The sequence below is a fragment of the Protobothrops mucrosquamatus genome, unplaced genomic scaffold (assembly GCF_001527695.2).
Source record: "Protobothrops mucrosquamatus isolate PMUCROS unplaced genomic scaffold, P.Mucros_1.0 scaffold43, whole genome shotgun sequence".
Classification (NCBI taxonomy): Eukaryota; Metazoa; Chordata; class Lepidosauria; order Squamata; family Viperidae; genus Protobothrops; species Protobothrops mucrosquamatus.
Genome location: NW_015386425.1, coordinates 171226 through 186415, shown reverse-complemented (window position 1 = coordinate 186415; position 15190 = coordinate 171226). Strand labels below are relative to the sequence as shown.

At 35.7% G+C, this 15190-nt stretch overlaps 1 protein-coding gene across 1 annotated transcript in view; it reads right to left on the bottom strand.

Moving 5' to 3' along the window:
• The window catches only part of LOC107283568 (testican-1-like), a 352953-nt gene that overhangs the window by 218213 nt on the left and 119550 nt on the right, over positions 1-15190 (bottom strand). The window contains exons 3-4 of the mRNA XM_015811500.1: positions 6698-6706; positions 1479-1524 (exon numbers count right to left, since the gene is read on the bottom strand). Coding sequence (XP_015666986.1) covers positions 1479-1524; positions 6698-6706 — 55 coding nt within the window. The remainder of the gene's footprint in view (positions 1-1478; positions 1525-6697; positions 6707-15190) is intronic.

Here is a 15190-nt window from a genome sequence, read left to right as displayed (position 1 = left end):
GGTTTTTTTCTGACACCAATTTTCGATGTTTTTGTGTTTCAGTGGAAGAAAATACAACTTTCAGAATGATGTCTGCCATAAGTTTAAATCAGTTTTACAATCTACAGGTTTTCTAACTATTGTAGCCTTTCTACTTTCTAATGAATAAGCAAAAATTATTACACATGAGGGATCATGTACACAACTATAACAAAGCTGATAACATGCCTGATTATAATCACTATGATTCTGAAAGAATTCTGCTGATCAATCTGTCCAATAATACATTACTTCCTCTGGGGAGACAGATGTATAACAGCATCCAATTTCTTTTTTTCTCCCATCATCCTTAAGATTTCAGGATCAGATTTGTCAAATCAGTTCCTTGATTGAAGCAATAATAACCAGCATCTACATTACAGTGAGAAATGGCCTCTGCATGTTCACTTGCAAAAAAAAAAAATCCTTTAGCAACAGATTTGGCATGAAAAAAAGAGCTAGAACAAGTTTTTAAATGAGTTCAAAATGTTTTGAACAACCTTCTATAGTTTCTATGGAAATACAAGTTGTTACCAAAGAGACTCTATAAAAGTCATAGCTGAGAGCACTGTGTTAGCAAGAGCAATACTGCCGGACTTTCCTGTAATAATTATGGATGCTATGTTTTCAGGATTACCAGTTATGACATAAAGTTGTAACTGTGGTGAACAATTACTAAGGTCAATAGAATATGTATTATCATGTTAACCTATGCACCTTTTTCTATTTTACCTTCTTTTTGCCGGAAGATTTCTTAGAGCTAAGTTGTATTTTTTATTAGTGTTTCCAGAATTTGACTGTCAATGTAACTCTTGCACTTTTATGTGTACTGTACATGAGGCAAACGTTTCTGGCATATTGTTGTTCAAATCCATTGAGAGGTGTACCATTAATATTGGGTGATTCTTGCCCTCAAAATGCAACAAAAAAACCACACTTATCAACATTATCTTTCATTGTTAGTATGACATTCGTGCCATTATTGACCTTTGGTGTTCAGTCTGAGAAATCAAGACCAATCCTAATTCCATCACATTTAATCAGTGCTAAAGTAAATTATTTAGTTCTAAATTTGGACATCTGCAACCACACAGCACATTTTTATCACATTAAACTTAGCAAATAATACCAATATTTTCTAATATAAACTTGTTTTTTCTTCAAAAAAACTGGAGTTGAATGTTAAAAGAATCAAATCGTACTTATTTTTTATTTCAAGAACATAATTCCTAGGTTCTGAATAATTAACTCTATGTTATATTTCAAAACAGTATCCTAATTAAAATGCATGTTGGTGATGAAATTTAAAATATAAGGACAGGTAACTCTTCTTACAGAAAAATGTCTAAAATGTCCAAATTAAAATATTTTAAAAAATAATATGCTAAGTAATTCTCAGACAGAAAAAAATATCTTGATGTTCATAAAATGAAACAATTTCAGTCCAATATTTCTTTTACCTTGATCAAAAGGCTTGTTTGGATTCCAGTTTCTGAAATAATCATCCTAAATGAAAAAAAGATGGATATAATTAAATTACATTTTAAGCACTCTTTCAGTGACATGCATAGCTGGATACATGATCTAATGTGTACACATATCTTCCTGGCAAAGAACTATATCCACCAGATTTTGTCACCCATCTAATGGGCAGCATCTCAATGAAGTTTTTTCAGACTATTCCATTACAACCTTTAAATGATTAAAAGTTGTGTATTGAGTTAAGAAAAAATGGTAATATCCTATGAAGGGATGTATCTCTTTTCATTTGAACCTTACATCATGAAACCAATATAAGTATTAGCCATTTCCATTAAGGATATTATTAACTTATTATGATTCTTGGTTATTACTGTATTCGTCAGATGTGATAATGTTTGATTTTTCCCTAACATAATTACTTGGAATAGGAATAGAAGTATGCCATCTTACGTTTCTTAAGAATAGAAGATAATTAAAAGGAGAAAACGGGTGCCGACAATACAATAGGTGCCTTAGATATAAGATTAGATAACATGAGCTAACTTTGGAGGAACAGGGTTTATCCTTGCTGATTGTCTCATTAAATTTAATTTTTCTAATTCCTAAATAAGATTTCACTCTTTCCTAGCCCTGCCTTTCAGTGAATCCTTCCCTTCTCTTGAATCCATCTCGGGGGTTTTGTCACTCTCGTTTTTCCTTCCATGCCTAGAGCATTCCTTCTGTTTGTCTACTAAAAATAGTGTGGGAAACGTGTACTTATATAACAGTGCATTTCTGTATATGTGTATATGGAAGAAAGAATGCTTCACTTTATAAAGGGCTCACCTTATTTTATTAGTAATGAATTTTAATTAAATGTATTAATTCATTTAATTATTTTTAATTTAATTTTGTTCTTGGTTTTTTCCTTTTCATTTTTCAGGGGTATGGTGATAGATATATGATCTAGATATGCATACACATATACATTTATTGGGGAAATTTTTCCAAGTCAGTCTTAAGTCGAAGTTAAAGTTGCAGTTCTATATAGAAAACTGGAGAATCTGAGTATTGCCCAGAAAATGTTTTCATCCATAGAAATGAAGAAATACGGTATGTATTAACTAATGTATTTGACAATTTGAATATCAGAGACGGAACACAGAATCTACCATGATAGAAAGGTGTGAAATAGTTTTAATTGACTAGGGGGCAATTATAGTGAAGACTATGCAACTCATGCAAGTAGTTCACTGACACTGAGCAGTAAAGCTACCTAGCCTTGAATTCATCTTGCCATTTTCTAATTAAAGGACAAAATGAAAGAGTGATCTTAAGAAGGTTAGTCATCATAAAGTTTTACAATGCAAGAGAATAAATTACTTGCATGAACATGCCAAAATATTACCAAGAGTAACTCTAATACGTTCTATTTTTTCTCCATAAATTAAAATTATACATATTTATTACATCATTCATTGTGTAAACTATCCATTTCTTAAATCATCTAAACTGAGAGCTGTAAAGGAATAAAGAAAGCTTCAGGTTTTTATGGTTTCCGATCATATGGAAGCTTATAAATTTTAGAAACACAGAAACAATGAATATTTCACCAGCCAAAGAACTGTAGTTTTGTTTCTGAAGAAACATTCATGCATAGTAACTATAACATAAAGATAATTTCAGAGACACATCACTTCATGACAAATTTGAAAAGAATATCATCACATGGGAAAAAATCGGCACAGCAATAAACTATCCGTTATTGAAATACTTTTTTCTAAAACACAAATATTATTTGTGCTGACAATGAGAGAAATTATAGATGAGAATAAAATCATAGTAATAGGAAACATAGAGAATACAATAAAGAGTATCTCAGTTAAAATCTTGTCAAATATATAACATTTAACTATTATTATATTATATAGTATGATATATTCCTCTAAAATGATTTAGTACAGCACCATTTATCAGCTCAGTTTTCAATATGATCAGTGAATTGATGACATTTGTATTTGAATACTATAAAGATAGAAAATGCTTATTCAGTTGGGCTGTGTCCAAATGTTTCAGATTAGGAACACATTTTCTAATCAAATGAATTTCTTCTTTCCATCACAACCTCCAGTCCATGGAAATGGAACTTGATTGAATCTTGTTCAATTGAATATTCCTATACAAAATTGCATCCGTCTTTACACAAAGAGAAAAAAACAATCCAGCCTATCAACAACAGTACCATAAAAAACAGATTAGACATTCAAGTTAAAATAGGCAAGAAAATGGTAAGTGAGCACCTGTCCACCCTAGATGAGTTCAAATAACCAGGACCAGATGGACTACACCCCAAGATTCTAAAGGAACTGGCAGATGTGAACTCAGAACCATTGAACTATATCTTTCAAAGAACCTGGAGCACTGGGGAACTACCAGAGGACTGGAAAAGAGCTGATGTAGTTCCCATCTTCCAAAAATGGATCCAGGAAATACAGACCTATCAGCCTGACCTCAATATTTGGGAAGATTCTGGAAAAGATAATCAAGCAACAAATCAGCAAACATCTAGAGGCAAACAAAGTCATTATCAAAAGCCAACATGGGTTTGTCAAAAACAGATCATGCCAGACAAATCATATTGCATTCTTTGACCAGGTGACAAAATTAGTGGACCAGAGGAATGCTGTGGATATAATTTACTTGGACTTCAGTAAGGCATTTGATAAAGTAGACCCCAACGTACTACTTGGTAAGATAGAAAAATATGGGTTAGACAGCATCACCATCAGATAGAGTCGTAGGGTGTGGTCCTCAATGGAGCTGCATCTACATGGAGGAAAGTGTGTAGTGGGGTGCCCCAGGGCTCTGTTCTAGGCCCAGTGCTCTTCAACATCTTCATCAACAATTTGGATGAGGAGATTGTTGGGGAACTCATCAACTTTGCAGATGACACCAAGCTGGCAAGAATAGCCAACACTCCAGAAGAAATGCTTAAGATACAGAAGGATCTTGACAGACTTTAACATTGGGTGCTATCTATGAAAATGAAATTCAATGGTGAAAAAAGTAAGGTTCTACATTTAGCCAAGAAAAACAAAATGCACAGGTACAGTATAGGTGGCACCTTGCTCAATAGTAGTAACTGTGAGAAGGAACTCAGAGTCCTAGTGGACAAGAAAGCCAACACAGTGCTAGGCTGCATTAACAGAGGGATAAAATCAAGATCATGTGAAGTATTAATACCACTTTACAATGCCTTGGTAAGGCCACACTTGGAATACTGCATCCAGTTTTGGTCACCATGATGTAAAAAAGATGTTGAGACTCTAGAAAGAGTACAGAGAAGAGCAACAAAGATGATTAGGGGATTGGACACTAAAACATATAAGGAACAGTTGCTGGAATTGGGTATGTCTAGTTTAATGAAGAGGAGGACTAGGGGTGACATGATAGCAGTGTTCCAATATCTCAGGGGTTGCCACAAAGAAGAGAGAGTCAAGCTATTCTCCAAAGCACCTGAGGGCAGGACAAGAAGCAATGGATGGAAACTAATCAAGGAGAGAAGCAACCTAGAACTAAGGAGAAACCTCCTGACAGTTAGAATAATTAACCAGTGGAACAACCTGCCTCCAGAAGTGGTGAATGCTCCAACACTGGAAATTTTTAAGAAGAGATTGCACAGCCATTTGTCTGAAATGGCATAGGGTTTCCTGCCTGAGCAGAGGGCTGGACTAGAATCCTCCAAGGTCCCTTCCAGCTCTATTCTGTTCTGTTCTATATACATCCAGATTCTGTCACAGCTTTGTTCCATACAGTATTAACCTTGTGAACTCTAAAGCTTCATCCTTCTGTTATGTATTCAAGATGGACAGTGAATAATATTTATATGTTAGTTATATGTAGGGGGTAGGTTTATACATATGTTGTATATAATATATTTTAAATGTGTGTTATGTATGTGTACACTTTGAAAGGAAGCAACTAAATTTCATTTTTAATGTGTGCCTTTGTGCCCACAGGAAAAAATGACAATAAAGCTTATCTAATCTATTATATGACTAAATTAATATTGCTAAATCAGCATCCAAAATTACAGAGGAGAATTCTATAAAGATTCACTTGCAAAGGTGTTTACTCAAATTGTGAACTCAATCATCTTTGCAAATCAAATTGAGTGTTTGATTCAAAAGATTGAATCTGATGATTTGATAGATTCTTTTAGATGGGCTGCAAACTAATTTAATAATAAATAATAAAATAGCTTATTCAATGCCTTGAATTATTAATCCAAATTCAATTATGATTTTCCTTATCAGAACAGTTCTTCAGGTTGAAACTATAAAAAAATCTCACAACCACTTAACAATTTCAATCAAATCATAGCTGATGACACATCCTTAGCTTAAATGAATCTCACAGAAGCAGGTTTCTGGATGTGAGAAACTTCCCTTGGAAAAAAGAAATGAGCATAGATAACTAATGCATAACAAGTGTCACTGATAAAGGCCAAAGGACTGCTGATAAAGATCACAGGATTGCTCATTAAGTCATCTTGGCATTATATGTCCATCTACTGGGTTGAATTTCCTGAAAACTTGCCTAGGCTAGATTCTGGCATCTTTCTGAACCATGCAATACCCAAAGGTTAACCACAGGCTCACAAAATATCTGACCTCTCTCTAAAATAACATTAGCATCATCTAGCAATATGAACTTTACATCTAGAGTGCAGGATTTAATAATAATACACACAATTTAAAATAATCCAAAGCATATAGATACACAATAGTTTTTAAAAGCACGAATTAAATGTAGCAGATCCTAATTACATGAGATTTTTCAGGAGAGTTGAGCTTGGTTGCTGAGTTACTGGCGTTTGGGTTGAGCTACTGTATTATACATAATTGACGTAAGTTATGCATGATTAATCACCTGTAATTCATGTATTTCTACAGAAGAGTTGAAAACATTAATTTGTGTTTTAAATAAGTATATATTTTTATCAGAAATGAGAATGCAAATTAAACCAAATAACGGCTGAATGTTAAATATGCTGCATTTCATAAAACAACTTCATAAAAATGGTAGACAGGTGGGAGATCACAAATTAAATATTCCAGGACACCAAAAACTAGAATAGAATGTAAAATTCAACACAATATAGGGTACATTTTTAAAAATAATACTTCAATATTTATATAAATAAAAGAAAACATACCTCTACCTCCTGATCACGTAAGCATAATAAATAAGAGGAAACAAAAGAATTACATTAAATGATGCAAAACTTTCAGCTTTTTATCTAGCAACAATCCAAAAGCAGACATGCAGTATTCCATGCAATGGCTAATTTAAAATCTGAAGATGTAAATGTGTTTAGATATTGCAAATCAGTAAACCTTCTACTTCTATGGTAGCTTCCACATTCATGGCAAATATTGTATCAGACACAAGAAGAAATCTGGAGTCAAAATAAGTACAAGGTTATTCCATGCTACCTCTGAACAAAAATCTGAACTACTAATAGTCCAGGCAAATTGGCAGTAGATAAGAGTCAATGCAATTCCAGGAGGGGTGGAATTAGATCTCTTGTGGGTGTGAAGGGACTTCAGACTGAGGACGGGTTTGACTACTCCCTTGGGCTCAGCCTGGTCATATCCTACTTCTTGTAAATCCTGCTGCAAGCCATATAATATTTTTAGGTACTATTTCCCAAGGATATATACTCATATTCCTAAGCAAAACTACATTCTACTATCACACACAATTCTTAAAAGATCATAGAACAACATAGTTTACAAGCTTAGAAAATAGCATAATTGAACAATTATTTCACAGACTCAAGAATAATAAAAGTTAGAAAGAGCCCTTTAGACCCCCCGATCCAATCCTCAATTCAGTACAAATCCAAACTAAAGTTTCCTCGACAGAGGTCTACCTAGTCTTTGCTTGAACCCATACGCATTCTGGGTAATTAGTTCATTTATCAAATTAATATAGCTGTCCATCTCATTAAAGGTGACTCTGGGCAGTGCACAACAAATGGGTAATCCACAAATAAAAAACATAGATACAAAAAGGTATAAAAAATAATTAATAGTAAATATTATAAAAGAGATCCAAATCCTAGGTGAAAAGAGATAAAAAATAAAAATAGACAGCTCAGCAACTGAGCCGTCTAAACATGTCTCCAGTTCCCTGGGGGCTCCAGGCCTGATAACATACCCAGGTGGAGATGTATAACTGAGTATCATCCATTTACTGATGATATTTCACACAGTGCCAAGTTCACCCAGTGGCTTCATGTAGATATTTAAAAAGAGAGAAGAAAGTATTGAATCCTGTGGCAAACTGCAAAGTAGGACCCAAGGGATTTCTCCTCCCCAGGCATCACTGACTGGAATTGACCCCAAAGGAAGGAGGCAAACCAGCACCCACCTGAGCCAATCCAGAAGTATAACATGGCTAATGGTGTCGAAAGCTGCAGAGAAGTGAAGTAGGGCACGGATACAATACCCCCGTCCCACCCGTGACAGAGGTCATCCAAAAACTTGACCGATTTTCATCCAATACGTCAGTCTGAATGTCCCAAAGATGCTTTTTCAAGAGGCAACTGGACTTTCTTGTTTCTCTTTGAAGACATTTCGATTCTCATCCAAGAAGCTTCTTCAGCTCTAACTGGATGGTGGGGAATGGAAGGATTTATATTCCTTGCAGACAGCTGGTCATTTGCATTCTTTTGCAAGGTCTGAATCCTGACTGAAAGATCTGAATCCTGTCTGAATCTTAACTGAAACAATCCAAATAACCCATTTTCTTCACAGTCTTCTGAAACCGATGTGCAATAACCTTCTCTATCATCTTCCACCCAAAAGGGAGCTGAGATACTGGATGAAATTTGTCTAGTATAGTGGGATCCAGCGGTAGGTTCTTGAGACAGTAGGAGGCGAATGAAGGTTTCTTTAAAAATGGAATAACTCATCCCTTAAAAAAAGAATTAATAATTTTCAGAACCCACTAACACAATATTCCCTGGGCTGCTTTAATAAGCCAGGGAGACCATGGTCTAAAGAGCAGGTGGCTGAACTCACAGTTTTGAGGACCCTGTCAATGTTCTCAGATCAAACAGGTTCAGATCAATCCCAGATAACTGGGCAAAACTTCACCCCAAGTATCTCCCCACAACCTCTAACAAGGCCAGTATCCAATTGGGAATAAATCTGAGCAACTTTATCTGACAGATGCTGCACACATTTTCCACACCCACTTTACTCAAGAGAGTTCATGTCATTCAAAACAGGATGCAATAAGGGCAGGGAAGTGCTGTTGTTTTGCTGCTGCCCTTACCACCACTAGGTAAGCCTTAATAACAACTCTAACCTGTGTTTGGTTGAGTTTGTCCCTTGTTGAGTGCCAGCAACACACTTGATATTTTTCTCCCATTTCATCGCCTTAGAATATTCTGTAAATCATAGCGAGTGACAGGATACATGAGAGGAAAGAGTTTGCATAGTTGCAAACTAATTCAAGGCCTCAGCTGCCACCTTATTCCAAATGACAACCAAGGTTTTAAATGGACCATGTGGTAGATAGACAGGAATAACATCTATCTCCTTCTGAAGGTGGTCTGGAATCACCAATTAGCAGGGGTGGGCCAATCTAATAGTTCCAGTCTCCCTGCAATAGATAGTGGCAATAAAGAATCCCATAGAAAAAGAATCCTATGAAAAAGGAAGTTTCCCCATTTTAGATCATATTGCCACTGCTCTGACAGGAAATCCAGAGTGTGACCACTGTTCCAAAGTGCTCTGGATAATTTAGGATAGGCCCATGGCTCCAACAGGAATGCCTAAGCGGTCTCAGATCCCATTCCAAGGGAAAGTAGATTAAAATCCTCCACCATCAACCCAAGGATGGAGTCAAGTAGCTTAGGCAGAGATGTTGCTATGTAGCAGAGAGATAGGTAACAATCCCAAATGCTCTCTAAAGCTCACCTTAATGAATAGGCTTTCATTAATGAGGGGCTTATGGGGCAGAGCCCCTGAAAGCTCTAAGACATTCTCTGATAACAATGATCACATCTCCACCCCTGTCCCGAAGTCTCAGCTGATGCCATACTCAAAACACAGCTGGGCAAATTTCAGAAAGGGCAACTTCCCATCCAGGTCTCACTGATACATGCCATGTTGGCCCTCTCATCCACGATCAAATCATGAATGAGGGAATCTTTGTTATAAACAGAACTGGCATTCAAAACCAATAGCCAGATGCCAGGACCATTGAAGTTTCATTCAGCCTTCACGACTGATATCAAGAAGCTGGAACATTGGACCATTTCAAGGCAGCAGTTCCTCTGTCCCCAGGAGTGGCCCATTCCTTCTCCCCCCCCCCCATAATTTCATGGTTTAACTGTTTTTACTGCTAGGAATCTGTTTTCCTGTAGCTTAAATCTGTTATTCCACATACTGCACTTAGGGACCAAAGAATTCTTAACTTTCTCCTGTGTGACATACATTTAGATATTTGAATAGTTCTATCAAATGCCCCTGTGGTCTTCTCAGTACTAACCATCCTCAGCTCCTTAAATTTATCTTTGTAAGACTTCAGTTTCTAATGCTGTGATTATCCCCTTTGGCCTTTGATAATCCTATTTCAGTTTGTATGACTTCCTCTTCAATATGATGTCCTGAGCTACACGTAGGACTCATGTCTAAATCTTACAAAAACAGATCAGAGTAAAACTATTATCTCCTGTGCTTTGGAAACTCTAGATCTGTTGTAATGGCTATTTTGTAACTTTGTAACAGTTTTTCATTTGCACTACTATCAAATCACATATTCCCCATTCTAGACCAGTGTTTTCAATTTCTCTTTTCTAACTGAAAAACATCGCTTTTGTTAATTTTCTCAGACATATCAAGCATCTTCTCAATTTTAAGAGCTGTTGTACAATTGTCTCCTGTTCTCAACAACAACATAAACCTGAATCTTTCGTACTAAATCCTATACTCCATTCATTTATTTATTTATTCTTGAATGTGGATTGTTTTTGTTATCAACCTGACCTTGCTAGACAGTCTGAAATAATCCCTCCATGTATATATACAGAGTCCATTATGGAATAAACTAAAGACAATGAATTTTCCACTCTGTCATCTTTTCTGGACTACAGTAAAGAAAATGCATTGATCCCTATGTTTTTTTTTTCTTCAAGGCACACATTCCTTCTAGTCACCTACAACAGGACTGATTTAGGGAGGCAAAACAACCTTTTGACTTCTGCTAAGCTGGAAGAGGCCATTAGTAACATCATAAGAAGGACATAATTAACTTGGGGTAAGATAGGTAGCATACAAATCAAATCTAATCAATAAATACATTTTTGCAGGCACATTCTCAGCTCCATCTCTTAAAAGTTAAAGGTTTCTTTTGTCCAGTTGTGTCCAACTCTAGGGGGCGCTGCTTATCTCCATTTCTCAGCTGAGGGAACTAGAGTTGTCTAAAGGCATTTCCATGGTCATGAGACCAGCAAGCTGAGGCACATGGAACACTGTTACCTTCCAATTGACCTTTACTTATTTATGTACTCACATTTGCATGCTTTCAACTACTAAGTGGGCAGGAGCTGGGAAAGAAACAGGAGCTCACCCTGTCATGCAGAGTTCAGGCCTCAAACCCAGGCTCTCGGCTTTCCAGCTGACAAGCTCAGCATCTTTAACCGCTGAGCCATCATGCCCCATCTCTTACCCAATGTAAAACAACAAAATTATTCCACTGATTTTTGGTAGCATGATTTTGAATTATAAGCCTAAAAACACTCTGCCTTCCAGAGGTATCTTACTCCCACACCCATGCTTAATATGGGGGAAGGGAAAAAAGGACGGCTCCCAAGTTCAGTGGCATGATCTTGGGCTGTGGGGACTGCAACTGCAGAGGTGGGGCCAGATGAAAACCCCTGCATTAGAGGAAAAGAACAGGAAATAAATAAAAAGTAATAAATAGAATATTAAAAATCCAAAACATCCCTACTGCTGTTTTCATTATTTCAGAGGACCTCTGGCCATTCTCATCACGATCATAATAAGAGAATTGAAAAATCAATACTCTCGTAGGTAAATAATAAGGTTACCTGGAACTGAAAACAGGTATGCTTAAGTTAACAATTCAACAATATTCTTAATAGAGTCTTTCCTCTCTCTACATTTCGAATTTAGCACATTAAGATTTATCCACTAGGTTAATGATAGGTAGGTAGGTAGGTAGGTAGGTAGATAGATGATAGATAGATAGATAGATAGATAGATAGATAGATAGATAGATAGATAGATAGATATCAATACATGATATAATGACATGATATAGTTGACCATACTCTTCCAGTGTAGCTATATACTAAAAAAAAAAACTTATTTACTGAAAAATACACCTAATTTTGATCTCATTTGGGCAGGGTACATAATATTCAAACAGTGCCTTGAATTAATTTGGAATATAATATTTTTACCTTTTATCTTTTTTTATACAAACAAATGAATTCATTAGAAGCTGTGTTGTTGTATGCTTGAATGTGAGATTAGCAGCTATATACAAATAGTCAGAGAAAAATTCTATATACTATCATAGTGAGTGACCACTTTGGTCCAATCCTACCTGGGGTTTTCAATCAAAGTGCTTGGGAGGAGAATGTTAAATGCAAGTGTATTAAAATGAACATAGATTAATGGTTATTGCAATGCTTGGATTCCTTCACATGATTTACCCACGTCTGATGATCTTGTCTGCCAATCACTGGCTTCTGATTAAGAAATCTGTCAACTTCTAAAGTGACAGTTGGAAACAATGGGAAGCTAAGGCAGTTTATCTAATTTGACCATGAGGGGAATTAATAAATCATTTATTTTGTTTTTATAAATGCTAAACAGCAAATCAGTTTTTGTATAACTACCTCAACTCATCTTTCTTAAATCTGATACATGAGTTATCCTTATAGTTATCCTTGCAGGAGGAGGAATGATATTTAAGGTAGCTATCCTACAAATAATATCAGAATAAAAAGGAACTTAATCACAATTTTATGTATTATTTTTTCTAAATGTTTATAATTTCATTCTCTCAGATGTCCATGGAATAAGATATCCTCTTATTCCTTCGGTTTAAGTTTTTAAAAAACTTAACAGTTGATTATACTGTATATAGATTTCTCCAGGATGATCTATCCCTTAAATGTCCTCCTGACTTCCAAAGTTCTATTCTATTTTATTGCCACTGAAATTGAATCAAACCACTGTGACAATGATCATCCTCTTCTCTTTCATTTCAGCATATAACGTAGTTATTTTCTGACTGTAAATGTGTTAGATGGAGCCTCATCTGGGTTCTGTCTACTTGGCGTGAGTGAACAATAAGTCACACTGGAAGAGGAAGGCAACTTTCAGCTGTTTATTTCTGCAGAAATAGAAAGCTTCACACTTGGGCAAAAAGTAAAGGTTTTCCTTGTCCAGTTGTGTCTGACTCTAGGAGAGGATGCTCATCTCCGTTTCCAAACTGAAGGAGCTAGTGTTGTCCAAAGATGCTTCTGTGGCCTCGTGGCGTGCATGACTATACACTGAGATCCATGGAATACTATTACCTATTTATCTACTTGCATTTCTATGCTTTTGAATTGTTAGGTTGGCAGCAGCTGGGGCAGGAACACACAGTACTTACTTGGGTCTCAAACTAGTACAAGATAGCAAACCTTCCTAATCCTATCATTGTCGGAAGTTTCCTGCTGCATGTCTGTAGTTTGTCTGTTTTGCAAGGAAACTGGCAGAGAGAGGGGGAACTGAAACAGTCAGATGGGTAATTTAATCAGTTCTAACATTTGGCTTGTTTCTACATAATTTGATTAATTCCTGGCTGGTGTGGTGTTAAAAAGGAGACCTTTTCTTACAGACTTTTACTTTTGCTCGCTCTAGGATTTAAAGGGGACTTTCCCTATTTAAAGGATGCCATTTTATATTTTATATTCATCATTTTATATTCATCAAGCTATCAAATGTGACTGCTTGTTTTGTAGGCCCAAACAGTTCTTCAGAATCTGTTCCTCACTGTTTTCATAGTCCCTTTGCTGGAAAAAAAGATTTTGTATTTGCTTTCAAAGATTTTAAAATGCCTCTTTTCAAGGATTTGCATTGCCCTATTGATAATTTCAGTTTTCTTTTAAGAGGATGTAAGAAATAATCTTTTCTGTTGTCACTCTTTCTAGAAATGTGGCCAAAGATGATTAATATTTCTCAGCCACATCCTTAGCAGCATCAAATAAAATCTCATTAAATGATACTGAGCAGACTTCACAGGATTGAACAGACCATGACTTGAACACTGTCTCATAGCTATTTATTGCTCCCTGTAGAACTATTAGGATCAAAACTTTTGTGTCTGTTTTTTATGTCATAGTGACATGAGAGTCCTATGGGACTGAGATAGGTTATAAATGTTGTCAATTAATTAATTAATTAATTATTAATTAATATAAAAATACGAGATACCACATTACACTGGAGCTCCAGAGAGAGTTTGGTTTCACATAGTTTGATAATATAAGCACTGAACTTCTTTCTGTCAGTGCAAACAAGAAAAGGTTTGACAAGCAATGGAGGATTTTTTTAAAGTCAGGCATAAGAATTAATAGAAAAGGAGAGTTGGAGAAGATATGCTTAGCTTAGAGGTTAGAAACAATCTGATTAATCATGGAATGAAACAAATGGGGAAAGACTAGAATAAGCAGGAAATCAAATTGTTGAGTCATAGAAAACTGGAAAGAAAGCAAATTAAAGAGGAAATGTTAATTGCTCAAAATCTCAATAAGATAAAGAATTAACTGAATCTGTTGTAATTATACATGCAAGTAGTACATTTTGGGTGGAATATATTATCATTACCTCCGATAATTATCTTCTCTTTATGTTCAATGTAGAGTGCTGGTAGCTGAAAATTACACATTGGAATTCTGAATAGTTATTACATATCTCACTACAGGTAGTCCTTGACTTATGACCACAATTAAGCCCAAAATTTCTGTTGTGAAGTGAGACATTTGTTAAGTGAGTTTTGTCTCATTTTATGACATTTTTTTTGCTTCAGTAGTTAAGTGAGCCACTGCAGTTGAAAAGTTAGTAACCCAGTTGTTAAGTGAATCTGGCTTCCCCATCGATGTTGCTTGTCAGAAGGTCGCAAAAGGTCATCACATGACTTTGGGATACTGCAACTATCATAAATATGAACAAGCTGTCAAGCACCTGAATTTTGATCACATGATCATGGGGATGCTGCAAAAGTCGTAACTGTGAAAACTTGTCACTTTTTTCAGTGACATTGTAACTTTGAATGGTCACTAAATGAACTGTTGTAAGTCAAGGACTACCTGTATCTTGCTATCAAAGAAAGAAAGAAAGAAAGAAATCCTACATGAAAGGAAAGAACTATCTAAACAGGCTTAGGTGTGAATAAAAACAGGTGGTTCATGGAAGTAAAGCTAAGTGGTAATGCAGATAGGAGGGGGAAACAAATTCCAGAAAAAAGTGGGATTTAATTCTTGAGTAGCTAAATATCCATGGATGGAACTTAGGGAGTTGCTTGAAGTTAAATGAAGTTAAGTCACCCAGGATTTCATTACGAGCTCTACAGCAAATAAATTTAATAAATAAATAAATAAAGAATCCTAATCCTA